The 19,105-nt window shown below is 39.7% G+C and overlaps 1 protein-coding gene across 3 annotated transcripts in view; it reads right to left on the reverse strand.

Moving 5' to 3' along the window:
• The window catches only part of ANKRD55 (ankyrin repeat domain 55), a 49,263-nt gene extending 30,599 nt beyond the window's left edge, over positions 1-18,664 (reverse strand). For 2 of the 3 annotated variants that reach the window (XM_085326440.1, XM_085326441.1), the window contains exons 1-5: positions 18,625-18,664; positions 9,492-9,614; positions 7,843-7,973; positions 5,596-5,705; positions 2,521-2,581 (exon numbers count right to left, since the gene is read on the reverse strand). In XM_085326440.1, coding sequence (XP_085182566.1) covers positions 2,521-2,581; positions 5,596-5,705; positions 7,843-7,973; positions 9,492-9,614; positions 18,625-18,664 — 465 coding nt within the window. Of the gene's footprint in view, positions 1-2,520; positions 2,582-5,595; positions 5,706-7,842; positions 7,974-9,491; positions 9,633-18,624 lie in introns of all 3 variants that reach the window. The other variant, XM_085326439.1, reaches the window with a different exon arrangement.
• Positions 18,665-19,105: the final 441 nt, after the last annotated feature.

Genomic DNA, 19,105 nt, shown 5'->3' on the forward strand with positions numbered 1-19,105 from the left:
ACAAAAGCACAAAATTCTTGAAAAATTAACTCTCTGCTCCCACTGTGGTCACTAACAAAGGTATTTATAACACAAGACTATAAAAAGAACTATAGTCGGTAGGGATCAGAGGTCTGTCTCGTCCAGAAACATAGCTCAGAGTAGTCAGTAGTAGATGCTTAGATGCTTAGGGAGAAAATACAAGATATAAGGCTTGGTGATATGCAGCCACTTAACATCTTGTAAGCAGTAGGTTAAAGACTTCCTATGCCATCCAGATCATTAAACCATTAGGACAAGAGGAAATGGGCAAAAACTGAACCACAGGAAGTTCCACTTGAATATGAGAAGGAATTTCTTCACTGTGAGAGTGACAGAACACTGGCACAGGTTGCCCAGAGAGGTTGTGGAGTCTCCTTCTCCAGAAATATTCAAGGCCCGCCTGGATGCAACCCTGTCTAACATGCTCTAGGTGACCCTGCTTGAGCAGGAGGATTGGACTAAATGATCTCCAGAGGTCCCTTCCAACCTTACCGATTCTATGATTCTATGATTAGTTTCCACAGTGTAACTATGCATTATGTGAAAAAGCACTTCCTCTCATTTTCTTTAAAACTGCTGCCTGGTAATTTGTGTGGGTGTCTCCAACAGTTTAGATGAAAAAACAGTGAATAATCATTCCCTTTTCACCTTCTCCATGACATATATGATGCTACATACTTCTATTTTGTCATCACTCTCACATACTTACCAAGCTACAAGTCCTATTCTAGTTAGTTTATTCTAGTCAGTCGGCCCAATGAAAAGAAGCTGTTCTATAATTATGATCATCTCTGTAGTCCTTTTCTGTTCCCTTTCTAGTATACCTTTTTCTGATGATTTTTGCACCCAGTATTCATGACTGTACCAAGGATTCAAACAGAGCATAATGCTGCTTCCTGTTTTGTTCTCTATTTCTTTTCTAATAATTTGTACATTCCACGTGTCCTTTCGGAGCACTGAACTGAACAAAGAGCGTTGAGCTGGTTATAGTGGCAGCTCACACGTGTGAGCCTGCTGCAGTGGGCTACAGTATGTCTAACCCATATCCCTCTGATTTGTGCACAGTGATAGCACTCTTGAGTGGCATCTCCTGATAGTGGCTTGGTAGTGTTGATAGTTTGTGAGATAATGCATGAGGAGTATGTCAGAACTATCAAAGCCTAAAGAGTTTGAAGATCAAGCAAAATATAATATTAAAGATAAGAAAGCCGAACAATTGAACATCTATGAAAATAAGGAGCAAGAGGGGACAAAACAGGAGAAAATATAAGAAATAGCTATGGATGATGGGCAATGACCATAGAAGAGTGAAATCCAGAAAATGGGAACCTGAAGTAGCAGGCAGAACAATTATTTGCATCTGGGAAGTACAGTATGATAATGATCTAGCACAGATTCTGGGCTTTTTCAGGGAACGTTTGTTCACATTGTCGTCTCACAGGCCTCATAAGTAAACCCACAGAAAGCTACAGTTGTAGAAACTATGAAACCTCCAGATGTATTTCTTATTGCTTACGTGTTCTTGCATTCATTGGGGTGTTTTTCTCAAGTGTTCTCCTTATGCCAAGAGAACAGCTTTATTAACTGAAATCAGTTGTGAAGACCCACATTTTTCAGAAAACACGATTTTTCAGGGTTTAGGAATACCTTCTTAGTGCGAGATGACAGTGAACTAGACTAAAAGGTCTAAATTTCATTTATTGATGCATACAGCAAAACATTATGGATTGAAAGTGCCATCCAGGGTTTGATATAATTCATTAGCAACATAACTCTATGCAAACACAAATTCTCCGTCTGGTTTAGGTTGTTGTAAGCAGGATCTGCAAACTATCCAGTGGATAAGGGAGGTAGATGGAAAGAGAGAAAATTAGCAGCCCTGTGGTGGTTCTGGTACTGTAGAGAGGAGAAGCATCCTTGAGCAATTGCTAGAGTGAAGAGAAAATTAAGAAAAAGCATCCTGAATCTCTCTCGTGCCTTGGCTTCTTTATTTGGAGAATCAGTCACATTCGAAAAATTGAGACTCTCCTGTGCACAGTATTTATATATATGTATGCAGGACACAATTCTTTCAGGATCAGAGTAACCTACTATAATTTTTGTAGCTCTATAGTTGTTCTATGCTATATCAGGTTTCTGCAGTTTTCCCTGAGAATCGTTAATTCTTTAATGATGGGGAGTTTGGGAAAGGTAAAGATTCAGTCCAGTGTCTGGCTTCAGAAGAGTCAAAAGCAATTTATATCTTGGCAAGTGAGTTAAGAGACTTTTTCAAGGTACCTCATAGTTGGCAGTATATGCAAAAGGTTTATTAGTCTAGAGGTGCATCACACAGAATCAGAAAAATGAGACAAGGCTTTGCGAAGTTCAGTAAGAGCATTAGAGAAGTCTTACATTTGTGCATAGTCTCATCATAAAATTGGTTATGTGGTTTCTTTCTGCACAGAATGAACAGCATGACCCCCAAGACTGGGACAGGACTTGTGGTACAAGCTCACTCACCTCATTGTCCTGATGATTAATTTCGCTAAGATTTGACTGCTGCAGAAGCACATTCAGAAGCCTGCAGAAGCAATGACATAATCAGTGCACGGCACTCCTGACTAAATCTGAAAAACTGACATTTTTTGAGAAACAAAACATGCAATTTAAAGCAAAATCAGTGTTAGTGATAGGACAGATCAGAATCTTGGGTCTGAGTTTTGTAATACTAGAAGAGCAAAAAGGATCTTACKGCTTACTGTAATGACATGAATTCACCACTGAGAATCAAAAGCTGATACACTGGGAAGAATTCTTATGCTGCTTGCCAGATAGGAGTTAGAATGTGTAATAGTGTACACACGTGCAGTTTTCTGTAACTTGGAAATTCATTTTAATCCTATTTTATGAAGTTTTAAACAAACAGAAATAGTAATGACCTGTTTCTAAAATGAGTTTTCAAACTTTTTGACTCGAAGTAATGTAGTGTTTTTTATGTGTTTGTGGGTACATACATGTTTATACATGCAAACCAATAGGATTTTACAAGGCCTTATAGTATGTCTGCTGGGATAAAGCCATTGTTATGGCACATTTTTGTAGAATATCAGACTACAAACACTCCCCTCTAGTGGAGGGAATAGTTAAAATGATGACACACAAAATATTATTCAAGCGGAATAACGTTTTTAACATTCAAAACGTTTTTGCCACAGTATTTTCATTGCTTTCCTTTTCCTTGTTTCATCCTATGAAGATGTCCTGAAATCACARTAAGTTTGGAGCAGATGGTTGTGTCTTATAGAAGAATGCAAAATATTTGGACCATGCAGGTGGGTGTGTTGTAAAAATGACAAGGACCATCCTGTCACAGCCCGTAACAAAGCCAAATAGCACAGATGCTAGCCCTTATGTACAGTTTTTATGATTATAGCAAGTGGAAAGATCTKTCCTTAGTGGATCCCTATGTAGGATCAGGGTCATAATGCAAATGTGTGGCTGTGGCTCACCTGGTGGTGTAAATTTATTAAGAAACCTTTAAAACATGGATTTTTAAAAGATATATGATWTTGCAAGAAGATTAAAAAATGATGAAGTATCAAGGTGGGAACTCTAAGTAACAAATACAAAACACAGAAGCAAATGCAGGGGGCAAAATGCTGTTTCTTGAATTCTGAAGATTTTTTGCTTCATTCTCGTTAGAGAGCAACAAGTACAATCTTCTCCTTGAGTCTGTAAATTTTGCACAGTTAAATGTTTGCAATCATGCATTTATTCCCTTTTGAAGGAGACTGAATGAAAATCTTTTACTGTTTTTCAGCAGGACACTCTTCAGCTGCTTCCAGTACATTTTCTGGACTGAACTGTGCTCAAGTATGCTCATCAGAATTGGGAATGTTTTAGGAGAAATCTATTTGTGKTTTTTTTTTCAGTAATAAACAACTAGATAGTGTAAATTATTCCAAAGAAAGACATTTCAAATTGCTTAGGGATGATTTGGGTCATTCTGCAGGTGAAAAGCTGATCTGTCTGTTAATGACATGTTCAGGTGGCAGAAGTCCAAACTGAATTCTTTTTTAACTCAAAGCTCCCTAAAGGGTGCAAGCTGGGAATATCCCAGTGCTTTATTAGGACTTCAGCTCCATTTGTATGTGGTTACAATCGTTTGTAGAAAAGGGGTGTTACACCTCCTTTTCTGAATCACACAGCATATTAGAGTCATATTAGAAGAACTGTGAAAATGAGGGCAGTTTAGGATTGCTGTGATTAGTACAGTAAAAATTTTGAAAGGAAAGAGACATTTTATGGTCATTTGGCATGATGAGTTAAAACAGACCCTCAGCTTTTAAGCTAGGCTGAAAAAACATTTCATAGCTGGACACCACATTTGCCTTTTTGCCAGTGACATGGGATTCAAGAGATCAACAATGACTGTGACAGCAAAGTCACCTCTGATGCTCCAGTCATGTCTTCTGGGCAGGGGGYAATCCCAGCCAGAAGACAGATGCAGAGGAGCTGAGCAGCTAGTAAACTGGCCAGAGGAAAGGTCTGCCTGTGATCATGGGGACACAAAAAAACATTCAGGGAACTCTATGTGCTGCTGTTAAAGTAAATTACTGTTCCTTTGAAATATCAGCATGCCTAGTATTGTACAAACATTGTCTTCTTTCTGTAGAGGCTTTGTTTAACGATAATGCACTGATACTTGTGCAGAAACCACCAGCTATTTCCTCTAAGTGATGCATGAAAATAGCAATGAATTTGGAAAATTAATAAAGCTATTGAAAAGAGGGTGAAGAGCAAGATGAGCAGAAACGCACAGAGCTCTGGGCTGGCAACAACAGCAAAACCATAGCCTCCATGATTAAGTCAGATGAACATTTTACATTCACTGAGTGATTTACCTCTCTCTAATGTCTTCCTGTCCCTTTTAAACATGTTTTACTTAGGAGAGTTTTTTGAGTGAATTTATTCAGATATACAAATCAAGACTCAAAATTTTGTTAGTTTTCCTGTTATCATAGGCTAGAATGAGAAAAAGTATCTTCTTTAGGATGAGAAGGAAGAATATATGAAGAATTACTCTTTGGTTGCTACTCAACCTGCATTAAGAGTAGTTAAAAATGAAACAGTCCACTAAACCTCAGCTTCCCCTTTACAGTAGGGGCTCTCAGAGAGTTTGTCTCATGGAAAACTTTTCTCCCATTTTACATGGTACTCAGAGAAGATGTCCAGAGAAAGAACTTTCTGTAATATTTCTTGTGGGGAGGTGACAAAAGGGTACTTAGTCAAGRGAAATCCATAGTTTCAACTTCTGTTATAATGTTGTTTGTTTGTTTGTTTGTTTTTTCTCCTGCTGTTGAGATCTTAGATCAAGCTTCCCATGTTTCTTGGCCATGTATCTGTATTATAGAAGTGTTGTACAAAACCTTTTTTCCGCTCTACCCCCTTTATGTAACTACTAAGCAAAAGAACAAGTTACAATTGTAACTGTCACTGCTTCCTGCCCTGTGTTGCCTTTGGCACCAGATAAATTCTTTCCTTGACTATCTGTTAATATTCAACTATCAAACACTGCTGTAGTCTGGGACATACCTCACGTCAGGCTCTGCGGTAGCAGCATGTAGTGGCAACCTTCCATTTTTATCAGATATATTCTGTTTAGCCCCATTTCTGAGCAGGCTGACACAGCCTTCCAGCCAGCCCTAAAAAAGAAATGACATGTCAAAGAAGAAAGTAAAACACATCAGGCCAGATCTTTGGTGGGTCTGACTTCAGTGTGAGACTGTATCCATTTCAACCACTTGAGGGCCTTTTGTTTGCCCAGAATAGATCTCTCAGCACCAAGAGTGGTTCCCCTTTGGAGTGTGAGTCTCAGACTGRCTCACTCATTCATTTTTGTGATAAGGTGATTATTTACACTGCATTCAGGCTTTTCTTCAGCTGTGGCAAGGAGTAAACAGCRATTAAAAACCTGCTAATTCCTGTATCACTGGCAAATGCCACACATTTTATTATGCCAGGTTAAACCAAGAACATCAGCACTTAATCTCATTTCTTTTATGAAAATTGAATCAGTACTAAAAAGTCTTAAAGTGCGTTCTTTTAAACTTTCTTGCAGAAGTCTAAGTTAGTGAAAATGTTAGACTGAAAACAGCACCAAAAAGATGGGATGGTTCTTGGAATAAAATCTTCTATTGATTACCCRAGCAAAAAGGCAAGTAAATAATCTGTCTGTAGTTGTGTAAATCTTTCAGCATATTCCTAAATCCTAGGGAAGTCAAGCATGTGTTTTAAGTTTTTTGTTCAAACCTCTGTAAGCAATCTTCATAGAGTACTCCCTTCTGTACAATCCAAGTCAGATTGGCATCACCAGCATTTATAAAGAAATGGGGTAGTATGAGGGAGTTGGAACATGCTTGTTGCTGCTCCCGGTGGAATTATAAGACGATTTAATTCTGCATGCAACTGTGAATATGGAATCCTGCTGAATTCAATTCTCTAGACAGACATCACAGCCAAATGCTCTCTAGACCTCAGATTATATCCATCATAAAAACAGAAATGGAAACTTTGAGGCCTGGGTGGCTAAAACCTTTTCCAGTCATTTCTTTTTTTCCAGAGAATATTTTTTCCCCTCTGGGAGAAGAGGAAGGGAAAAAGGAGCATGACACTGATTTGGGGATTTTTTTGAAAATATCTGGCAGAAGAAATGTTTGTTCTCAAGTAAGTGGGGCATGCTGCTTTTGTTACTGAAAACCAGAAATAAAACTCCTTAACACCAATGTAGCATTACTGAAAGACTGCCTGTTTTGCTATTATACATTACTGTGTGAGACTGCCTGTTTTGCTGTCTTCTACACTTATTACACTTATGTCTCCTGGCTGAGCTGAAGCGTTGTTTTTGTCCTGAATATGCAGGAAGAAACTAGATGTAAGGGATGTGATTTAATTAGGCTACCACTTTATCCATTTAAATGACTATTTAATYRCCATTTAATGGTGATTATCTAGCAATAACTCACACCATGCATCATGGGTAAGCATTCCTTCCTTYCTCCCTTCTTTCCAGCTAAGGCTGTGGTCAACCCCTTTTCCCTGCTAACCTGGTCCCATCCTGTCACTGAGTCCCAGATGACTTCCACTGAGGACTAGAAGACTAAGGAGAAGAGGACCATCTCTGTGTGCATCAGACTGAGAGCACCACATCTCCCTTCCCAAAGTCTGCAGTGAGATCTCTTCCCCTGTTGTTACTGGCATGTAGATTGGTCAGGGGACTCGATCACTTATGATCTGAATATCTGTACTGGCACCTGCAGCAACTTGAACTTAAGCTCTTGACCTGGTCAACCAAAGTCCGGTGCTATAGTGAAAGGAAAAGTRATGCCCTGGCTTATGTGGCATGGAGGAAAGCATGGTCCTCCAGAAGCTGGGATAGGAATGGCCTCCTTGGAGGAAAAAAAAATCTGATGCTGAAAGTGGGAGGGGGAAAATCAGTCTGCATACTAGAAGACTAGAGAGGACTTAAAATCCTTTTCCAGTGTGTAGGAAGCCAGTGGCTTTCCTGAAACCACACAGAGGCCCCTGGGTCTAGTAAGATCCCCATACCCTGCACTGATTTGTACAACCCGCAGGAGGAAGGACACTCTGAAGGGAGTCCTGATCATTTTCTTACAATTGTTGCTCAGAGCCTTGAGCTATAGCAGAAGTTAATATTTCACTGTTGTCTGGAATCATGTTTTGTACTTTTTTTCCTGCTGTAGTATGAACAGCAATGCTTTTTGCTCTACATATTTCTTCCCTTCATCTATCTTTCCATGCTCTTTGCCCAAGTCTTTGTACCAGATAAGTCGCCAGAGATAAACTGGTACGTCCACAGGCATCTTGAGTATTAATATTTGCTCCCATCTTCAATAGAAGCTTCACTGTATCGACCTGGCGTCCTGACACAGCATGCATCAAAGGTGTGCAACCTGGGGAAGAAAGTCAGACRTTCTCTTACAATCTTTGTTTGTCAAAGGCACAATATAAAGATACTTTCTTATTTGCTAAGTTTTGTACCGGTAAATTAACAAACCATTTTTCTGACAACTGTCCAACAGCTGTACTCATTTTTTTTGCAGACACGAAATAACTCCTATGCCAACTAGATGACCATTGATTTTAAAAAGAGGATGACTTCTTTAGCAAAAGCCTCATCTTATAAACTCTGCTTTTGGAGGGAAAATTATTTTTCTGTTGATAGGCTCCCAACATGAACTGTAGGCTTTGTATACCGTTTTAGAGGCTGATATTATTCAAACTGAATAGGAGCCAAATGTGTGGATATATTTCTCAAACCCCAGCTTCATACTGTGTCTCTCTGTATTCAAAAGATGTCCCTGTACCATGCAAAGGAGTGTACATTTGAGATGATGTTTTATGTAGGCAACAAATTCTTTTAAAGAAGAATTCCCATTAAAGATTTGGAAGACTGCAAAAGTATCAGCTTGACTGGGTGCTCGTTTTCTCCATTGACAAATACATTGTGAGCATAACAGTTAGGATGTCAGAATTAGGTGCAGGAAAAATTAGTAACTTGGCTAAAGTTGGTGAAGATTAGAATATGAAGTGTTCATATGGATCCTGTAAAAAGAAGCTGCAATGAAAACACTCGTGAATAAACAAAGTATTTCCTGAGTGAAGCTTTCAGAGATCTGTGTTTCTAATTACTTGGGGAATAGATGCATAAAAAACTCAGCAGATGGATAGCACTTTGTGATAGCATGATACATGGTAACCTGAGTACAAAAGGAAGAGGAATGCAGTTTCACTGATAAAAGAGATCATCTAGTTCATTACACATGTGCAGTCATCTCTTTGGCAGACAATTACATGGCAAATTCTTTCAAATCTGTTTGTATGTGTGCACACACATTTGAAGTGCAAATAACTGGAACTCTTTGCTCTAGTGATGTCCAGAATGTACAGCATATGGCTTTGATAAAAAAGATTCTTCTTCCTTCCCTGAAATGACAGCAATATCSCCTTGAAGAAGGTAACATAGGTTCATGGTAAAGTACTGTCTGATTATATCAAATCATCTTGTACCTGAATAAAACATCATATAATTTTTTCATCTAATTCAAGCACTGGAACAGGTTGCCCAGAGACACTGCAAAGTCTGCCTCTCTGGAGATAYTCAAAACCCATCTGGATGCGATCCTGTCTAACATGCTCTAGGTGACCCTGTTTGAGCAGGGAGTTTGGATTACATGGTCTCCAGAGTTCCCTTCCAACCTTACTGATTCTGTGATAATTACAGGGGGAAAGAAGTTTCCAAAGTGTGTATTTCCAATGGATGTTCCAAAGAGTAACACAGATTTTCCGCTTTCTGCTATTATATATAATTTGCTGAACATGCAAAACAGGATAAAAAATGGGAAAGGATTACAATTTAATTGCAATCTGAAGCAATTAATCCCCTGAGAACAAGCTCAGCCCTCATTTACCCTCACTGTCGCAGCATTCCAGGATGGAAGGATCTTCTCGAATCACTGCAGTTAGAGTGTTCACATCACCGTTAGCTGCTGCTTGGTAAACCACAGTCAAGTCAATCTCTTCTGCTGCATCACCTACAGGGAGAAGTATGTCTGTGAGTAGGCAGGGATCAGGTACAAATGATTAACAGTAAAAGTAATGATATGTGTTTCACTGAGTTTCTAYGGCTGTATAATTTGAGGTGGAAAAATGTGTCTCCAAATAGCATTGTACTTTTCATTAGTCATCTGAAACTTGTTCTTTGCCGCTAAATTCTTCCAAAAACTGCCCAGCATAGACAATGAGAGTGATATAAAAAAACCTCTTGAAAGATTCAACCCCTTATRAAAAATCATACTATCATTAGTTGAGCGTGAATTGAGAAACAAAAAAAGAACTAACTCATAATATTAATGGCTACATTTTTATGAGATAGGAAAATATAAAAACAGAAGTATTTTCAGTGTCTGTTTTATCCTTTCATCTGTCAAAAGACTGAGATTTTTTACTTCCTTCCTCTAAGGCAATCAGAGGAATTCTCTTCTCAGAGAAACGAACTTCTGGCAGTTCTGAGTGCTAGTAATACCTGTAAAAAGGAAAGGTGAACGGCTGGTTGGAACCCAGGAAAGGTTTATTTTCTTTGGCACTTACAGAATAGGGTATTGCAAAAAAAGCTTATTTACACCAGAGATAACCTATGTCCAGTGGGGATGGTTGGTCAACTGAAATACATATTAATGTACTTTCTAGTGAGCTATCTTGAGGAAAGAGAGTGGATCCCTGAGCAAAGAAGCATTACCAGTTTTCTATTAGTGGCTAATTCTCTGGGGCAAGGAAATTCTCTCATCTTATAGGTCGTTTTTTATACTCCAATGGTGCAAAGTGATCTACAGAAGCCAATCCAGTAAGCTCCATGATGTTGAGAGATGTGGAAATCTGTAAAACCACAATGAGATCATCTGTTATGAGGCACTACCCAAAAGTAAAGTGTTATTTCTCTGTGTTGCAATGCTTTGCACTATTAAATGTTAACTTAAAATGGAAGGAAAGAAATTGCACTAAAGCATATTTTTTTGTGATTTTACAGGAAAGAGTATAATTCTGGTTTCTCTGAAACTTTAGTTAAATGGATAGAGTGAAATTAATAATATAAAACTCTACTGGAATCTCATCACTGTAAACATTGTATTAATTATTTTACACTAAAGCATTTATATGGGCCATTATAGTAACTAGCAATGAGCTTCAAACACAAAAACGTGGCATTTCAATTTTGATCAGCTTTTGGAATGTTTTGTTTCTGTTTCCAAAATGCTAATTAATATTAGAGTCTGATTTTACGGCCCTGGCTAGTCAGGCTGCTGGATGAAGTTTCTCACTCCTGCACTGGATTTTATTCAACCTTAAGTTCTTTCCACTAAATGCTGTACACTAAGCAGTGAGCCATACTCCTTTCATAAAATCAGCCAAAAGTTGTCTAAAGAAAGCACTCTACTTTCTTCAAATAAATTTTTCACAGAAAGCAGTGGTAATCATCAACAGAACTGTCATTAGTGGATTGTGAGGGCACACTTCTGTACGTTGTGYAGTAGTGATGGCTGAGCAAAACCTATGGGCAAATAAACCCAAGAATTAGTAACAGCTAAAGCTGCTAAAAGCCGCCTTCTTAGTGATATATCTTAGACCTAAATGTTGCTATAAAACCACCTTATTCCTCAGATCCAGAGGAGTTTTCAGGGAAAATCTGAAACAGAAAGCAGAGCAGAAATTATGAGATCTTGTGCAAAGGATAGACACAGACCGAGTCTAAAATGGGGAGGCACAGCCACGTTCAGTTCCCTGATTCCCCCAGGAAATCTGTGCCTATATTGTATTTGCATTGGTCCCTTAGAAAGAGGAAAGCATTCTATAAAAGAGAAAAAGCAAATGACAGAAAGGCATAGTTACATACAGGAATATGCGTGAAATAAATGTCATCATTGATTTTTGGTGAGATTATGAACAGATCTCAATAAAAAAAGGATTCATTTTTCAGAATTAAGTTTCTAGTGCTATGTTTCATATGTGCTTATATTATATATTCAAATCCAGTATTCAAAACACATATATGGCTATTATGGGCTAGACTCACAGAGAGGACAAAGGCATCTAATTACTTTTGTAGGCCCCTAACGCCGTTATGAAGCAGACAAAAAGGAAATGTCTGGAAAAGCCCAATAGCTTGATCTAAGCCACACAGTGAAGCAGTTCTAGAGGCACTGAAACACATCCTTAATTGAACATGATTAATTTATGGCAGAAAGATGTTTCTGGTTTTTGTAGGAGCTGTACTGGGCACTCAGCAACCAATGACAATTTCTATATGTTAATGTTGCTCATTATGCTCTTTCCTTACTAAATACACTTGTATATCTATTTCTTGCTTTTATATGGCATTTTATAATTTAGAAACATTTCTTGGAAGCCAAAATGATTAATTGTCAAGCTTCAGTTATACTTTCTTGGTCAGGATTCTGAACCTCCTTTACAATCTTTTTTCTATTCTGAGTCATAGAGATATAACCTATGTGGAGCAGGGTGATTATTATCCTTTATCTCTTACTGCAATAACTGAAGATGCATTATTTTTATGACCTCCTATCWAGTGAATTTTAAACACGATTATTTAGTATATGAGGCCCTTACAATGGAAAGAAATCTGCTTGAGCCTGSCTTTCAGAAGCTGTTCTACAACAGTGTTCAGATTTTTGTTAGTAGAGAAATGAGTGAGATCCTTTTTCTGTTTTCACAGTTTATCTTCTTGCTTGCAACTTCCTTTCTTCCAGACTGCTTATGCACATCTACACCTCCTCTGGCTTCAAACTGAGTATTAACTCCATGAGTCAAAAGAGTTGATTTTTTGTGTAGGCTCAAATCTGATGTCGTGGTAAAATGTTCTAAATATGTAATATAGGTCAGTTACAGTCTCATCTTTAATTTACAAAACAGGTGTTTCTGAGCTCCCTTAACTCAAAAAGAAATATAGCTATAGTAAGCCTTGTCACTTTAAAGCCCATTAGTGCAGCTGAGGCTCAGAGTTAGAGAGTATAAGATTTGCCCAGCCACGCATCACCTTGTTAAAAGAGGAAAGTTAAAAGTGATGCCAAAATCACACTAGAGAGTTAATCAAAGGAAAGACAAACTGRGTGACTGGTGATTTTTCCTTATGTCATTTAGAGATAGTATAAGTAAGCAAGCTGTGCAGTGAAAAACAATATTTTGAAGAGAGTTTGAAAAGAGTAAAAAATCATTAATCATATAATAATAATACTATTAATACAATGATGTAAATTATATCAAGAATTTTTCTTTAGTTTTTTGAATGATAAAAGTTCTTTAAAGATAATCTTTAAGTATTTGCTGCACTATTCATATTTATGATCACATGGTGTCATAGCTGAATTTGGATTAGTTCCACACTACGATTTACAATCCAGCATAATTCCACATTTATGACCTTCTCTCCCCAGGACACAGTCATCATTCTCTGCTTTAAAACTTGGCTACCATGGAGACAGAATCAATTCGCACCCTGGGAAAGGTTAGTTTGTCAGATCTGGAGCTGTGATTGTAGGCTTGGGAAAATTAGAAAGYTGATATCAAATCTACTCACCAGTCACTAAATCTCTTCATGAATACACAGATTTCTATTCCTTCACTACTCAGCTGAAGTGAATTACATTTCTTTTTTGTTCTAATTAGTCTTTTAAATTACACATTTGATAAAATTTGTAAACTAAAATCGTTAACTTATCATCTATTATAGCAAGGAGTGTGTCACTCAGAGAACTGGTCATTTGGCACAGATGCTTTGACATGTGGGCTGTTCAGGCTGCTTGGATCAGGGACGACTAAGAGCCATTACATCTTGGGGGTCATCATCAGTGACCAGTACTTGAAAAAAGAACTGGATTTATCACAGGGCCCATTAATCAGATATCTATATCATGCCAAATCTGCAAACTGCTCTCACAATAGATAAACTCAGCAGAGATGAGTTCAAAGCAAGTTCATGTCTGAACTGACGATTACATGAAGAGGGATGTACTAGAGGCTGGGTGGGAGGCCAAGAGACAAGGCAGAGATTTCAAGCTTGCATTGCTCTTTCTTGGTCAGTTCTGCTCTGCAGGTACTCAGGAGATATCGGTCATGAGCTCTGATACAGCAGCTCTCGCAACAATCCGTCATTGTCATTGTATGGGAATGGAATGGTTAAGATATTGCTGGGAGGCAAAGAAATTGTTAGATACATTGAGATATCTAGGGGATCAAAGGGACCCTCACCTCATTTTATGCTTTGCACATGTAGATTTTGTATTTTTGGTTGTTTAGCATTGCAAGTGCTGTTAAATTTTTCTGTTTTGAGTCAGAAGTAGAGCAATCTAGCTGGAAAAGGAAATTCTCCATCTCATGAGCAGAGCAATTGCTTACCCAGAGGGCAGGAAGATCAGAACATGGATGCACATCTACATGTGGGTCACTGACTCCCTCTGCCCTTTTTTATATTAACTAAAACCTAAATACTTCCTTGCCTATCTTATAAGCATCAGCCTCGACTTATGCTGGGCTGAATCTGCTTTCCCCAGACCAATTGCCTTCCAGGACTAGGAGAGGAAGCAAAACTTTGAATGAGTGAATGAGTGAATGAGCTTTCCTGTGCTTGCTCCCCAGAACATGGTCTCTCTTCCTGTTAAGATTCAGAGGCAGAAAGCCACATCCAAGATTCACACTTCCCCCTTATTCCCCCCCCCCCATGCTTCCCCCTAGCCAGCAGAGAGAGGAGAGGCAGGTGGGCCAGGCTGATACTCTGCTGGTGGGAGACACTGGGCCAGGAGGGCTTGAGGAGTGCCCGTATTGTGCATCCAACATAATGCGATCTACCACTAATTCCATTTTTGTAGGGTGACCTGATTTCAAGGGCCAGGATCACTTTAACATGAGCTGTATGGATGGGTGGCTCTGAGTGGGGGGAAAGGAGAAAGACAGATGCACAATCTCCTAATGCTTCATGCGACAGGGAATGAGAAATGCCAAGAGGGTTGGTTAATGACATCATTTACACCAGCTGCGCTTGGCTGCAGGTGTCGCAGTATCTTCTACTTCACCATCCTCCAGCTTAGACTGCTCAAGACGAAGAAGTCTGGCTGGCATGTTCATGGGTCACTTCTTTTTGCAGACACCTCCCTGGGCAGCAGAGGGGTGGGTGAGGGAGTGGACGGTGTGACAAACTCAGCAGTGAGGTGCCGAGCACTTACGGCTCTAAGCTTACCCTTCTGAGAAGCTCGGCTGCTGGTTGGGCACTGGCCATGGGTGGGATAAGGGATTGCCAGCAGGCAAATGCCTGGCCCCCTGTTGCTTAACTTACTGTTCTGCAGGTCTGTAAATGCCAGGGAGCACTGGGGCTGTTTCAGATGTGTTTTAGATCTTATTTTGGAAAATTACTTGCCTCTGGTGAAAGGAAGCTGTCAGTCAGCTTCAGGAAGGCAGAAGGTACAAATAACAGCCTGTGTGTGGAGCAAGGGTAGGGAAAAACTGCAGGCTGGTACAACAGTGGCATAGAAAGATCTGGAAGAGTCATAATAAGCAAAAACCAAAGGACATATGGGTTTATAACATCTTTTTTTGTGGTTAAATGCTCAGAAAGAATGAAAGTTAAAAGCCAATCTACCTGAAATAAGCTGCAGTGTTTCCAAAACACATCATTTCTGCCATATAGAATAATAATCTTTTGGTCTGAAAGGAGGTATATAAAATAGATCAATATAAATCAACATAAAGACAGAATGAGCATATTCTTGTGATTTCCTACAGCTTATCCACAGGACACAATATTAGACAGTTTATTTAATTTCAGCAAGAAGGTGCTGTCTGTTCTCATTTATAGACAATAATAGCATTTATATACAATAACTGGCAAAGCCTGAAGTGTACCATAGCAATCTCGCTTTGCAGTGGTTTACCATTGGAAGCAAAGCTTTGCATCCACTGGATGTAATTAGCAGCTACTTCTCCCAGCAATTTGACACCTGAAGTACTGGGAAGTGCCTGCCTCTCAGTCTGTACAGTGATAACCTGCTTCAGGAATYGTAGGCATCTCCCTGGCCTGGCAGCAAGAGCACATCAGTGTAAAGGGACAGCCAGAGGTGAATGAGTGCAAATTTTGGAAATTATAACTAGCTCTCTAACATTATGGATTTACTGATTACTTAACAAAATAATAATCTCTCTGTGTGCCTGGATAGAAATGTATTAATCCAGTCCTTTGTCTAGCTTCTCTGTTTAAATGGTAAACATCTGAAGCCAGGTACAGCACACATTTAAATGACACCAAGCAGTATTAGGCAGGGAGGTAGATCTGATCTTGCTTGGGCTTCTGTAAGTCCCACATCACTGCAGCTATTATACTATTTATACGTAATATAAGATATTAAAGAGCAATATAATAGCAAATGTTACAAAGAGACATAGTTTTCAAGCCTGAAATGCTCTTTTTGTAACCTGTAGTTGGGAATAGTTTTCTGACAGGTGGAGGAACTAAGGATTTGTAGGGAAAGATGAATTATTTTATTGGACCAGCAGATATTGATCTGCTCTATCTGAAAGCATGCCTGTATTTTTCCAATTTAATGAATTGGACCAACGAAAAATATTCCCCCTCTCCTTGCTGCAAACCTCTCCTTACTTAGGGCAATAAAGTACAAAAGAATTAATATGCTATTTAGAGAAAAGCTACCATGTAGTGTAATCTTTGAACAGAGCTTTCTTTGCCTGGTGACTAATGGGTTCAGTGTCCCCTTATTGTGTTGCCTGCTTCTTCTCCCCTTCCACCTCCCATGCAGCTAGCAGAGAAAACAACTGGTAAATCACAAATCATCTAATGACCTAGCAGTTCTTACAGTGGGGATGGAGGTGGGGAATGGTGAAGTTATCCTGAAGGAACTATCTTGCTGGGAAGTGCTGTGTGTGGAGTGTGACATGGAGTTGAGAGAAGATGCTGGATGGGAATAGGGACAGGGCCAGTTTGGAGAGTGGCCTGGCTGGAGGAAGGATGCAGAGTAGGAGCAAAGGGAGCTTCTGGGAGATACTACCTTGCAGCGCATTCACTTCTAGCTAGATAATGTGGTTTGCATCAATGGTCTCCTACATTGCTGTCTGCTTCCTTTTCCATCTGGAGGCTTCTCTTCACTACTCCTTCCCCAGTCCTGGCCGTTTTCCAGCCTCCTTTCTTATTCTACTTCCATCAGCTCCCTCTTGGCCATCTCAACAACACTGAATGTGCAGGGTGTCTCCCTTCCCTCTGCAGTTTGAGCACTGCTGGGTGGGCATGCAGCACAGAGCATATTCTTAGTGGCTGCAAAAGAAGAATCTGGGAATGGCTGTTAGGAGCTGCAGAAGCTTGGTTAGCCTGATGCCTCAGTGTCCTTGCAGGGAAAATATTCCTTCCTTCCTTTGCATGTGACCTCATCTCTATTTCTGCGATATACATTCCCCTTCCCCCTTTACACTTCCCTTCCTCCTTTATCCTTGCTGGTAGTGTTTTTGTCTTGTCACGGTTTTATACTGTCTTCACTTTTGCTTGATGGCTCCTTGTCCTTCTCCAGCCACTCAGGGAGGGTTCTCTGTTGGACTGGTACACACCAGTACTCTCATGACTTACTTCAGGCTTTGGGGACTGTTATGGGAGCAGTGAGGAAAGGTAGACATAAGCCTGATGCTTTACATAGAGTGTATTTACTTGGGGATGAAAGGGAGGCAAACAGAGAATCTGCAGCTAGCAGCATTTTCTGTCCTGTGGACATAAATCGAACTCTGTCCACTGGGAGAAAATAAGTCTACTTGGGCAGGGAGCAGATGCTTGACCAGCTGGCCTGCTACATGAGCTACAAGATCAACTGACAATTGCTTCATTTCAGGAGGCGATTTGGGACTGGGGACCCAAGTAAGTGAAGGCTGTTGGTCGCAGCTGTGGTGGCAGTGCCTGTGTTTGAGCATGGGCCAAGGCTTCAGGCACAGGCAGGTGCCTACCAAAACTATCGCAGGTCTGCAGGCTGCTTGCCTCCCCTCTATGAGGCCAATGGATCACAGGCCAAGCACAAAGGTACAACTTGTGGGAAACAGAAGCCCAAAAGTACGGCAGCGTGTGTCTTGCCCTTTACTGAGTCCTGGCCTTTGTCTTTTTGCAAAGTCAGCACATTTGTTTTAGAGCCATCTTGGCTGTACCAGCTTGGACACTTTGCAGGTGTGCACTGGAAACTGTCGCCACTGCACACAAATTATTTTGCAGGCTGGCTTAAAGAGAAATCTATTGCAGCAGGGATAATCAAACAATGACTATTTCCTGCTTTGAGAGCATAAAAGGAATACCACTACACTCTTTATAGTGGATTAATTGTAAGAGGTAAAGACAGGTGTAGACAACTAAAGACAGGTATAGACAACTAAAGACATGAAATTCAACCATTTAACTTGAAAGAGGGAAAAAAAAGATATTTGTATTTCCATAGCAACCTAAACATGTTCCTAAACATGTTTAGGAACCTAAAACCTAAAATCTTCATTTTGGGGCTTTGTAAGATATTTTAAATTCATAGATATGGCAATAGTTACCTAGTATAGCTAAGGTTTACTGAAGAAAAGTCAATCACATCAGCATCTATTCCTTTCAACATATCCAAACTAACAGACCTGTGAAAATCAGCTTTTCATAAATTTTCACTCCATTTTAATTGGCTCTGCTTGCTAATGTTGCAATTGTTATATATCCAGAAAAGCGCAAATGCACAACATAATAAAACATATACATCTCTCAAAACTGAGCAAAAAAAAATCAAATGCTGTTACTGTTCTGCTGAAATTTTATTTTAAAAATAACTGTAGCAATAGGCAGAAATACCCATCTCTAAAACTGATGCAAGTCCCTCATATGGAACCAACACTGCTCTCCATCAGACCTGACGTTTTCCTGTATTTCCAGTCATTCATTGATTCTACCAGGTAATCTTAGTACATTTGCATGGGATGCATTGGAGGACCAGAGGATTTTGAAATAAGTAGTAAGTGACTTACCTTTGTGCTGATCAAACACTGATGAGGAACTGAAATCCATAGTGGACTATCTCATTATTTACAATCAGACCAGAAAAGTGCCATCTCCAGGGTTTCCAGGGAAGAATGTCGTATATTACAGTAAACAATATATGCAATGATAGCTGTTGCCAATCTTCTTGTCAGAGAATTAAACTCATTTTACGGCTGCAGGTTGTTGTCAAGGCAAAGTCACTGTCACTGGCATAACAGGAATGGTATATTCTGTTTGTTATGGACCCTGTTAAAATGACATCTCTGGAAGCCTAACGGAGCTTGTGTGAAAAACGTCTGAGCTTCAGAGAATCAAATTGCCTTCAAGCTCTGAAAGATGCTGCAGATCACCCAGCATCAGCAGCAGAGTGCTGCCTGTAGACAAACAAGCCTCGGAGGGTGAATGGGATTTCGCTGTGGCAACAGAGCATGTGCAGAGCTGCCGGCGCAGTCTGGAGACAGATGTCCT

This window comes from Rhea americana, unplaced genomic scaffold (assembly GCF_003343005.1).
Source record: "Rhea americana isolate MKP2758 unplaced genomic scaffold, rheAme1 scaffold_13, whole genome shotgun sequence".
In the NCBI taxonomy this organism is placed as follows: domain Eukaryota; kingdom Metazoa; phylum Chordata; class Aves; order Rheiformes; family Rheidae; genus Rhea; species Rhea americana.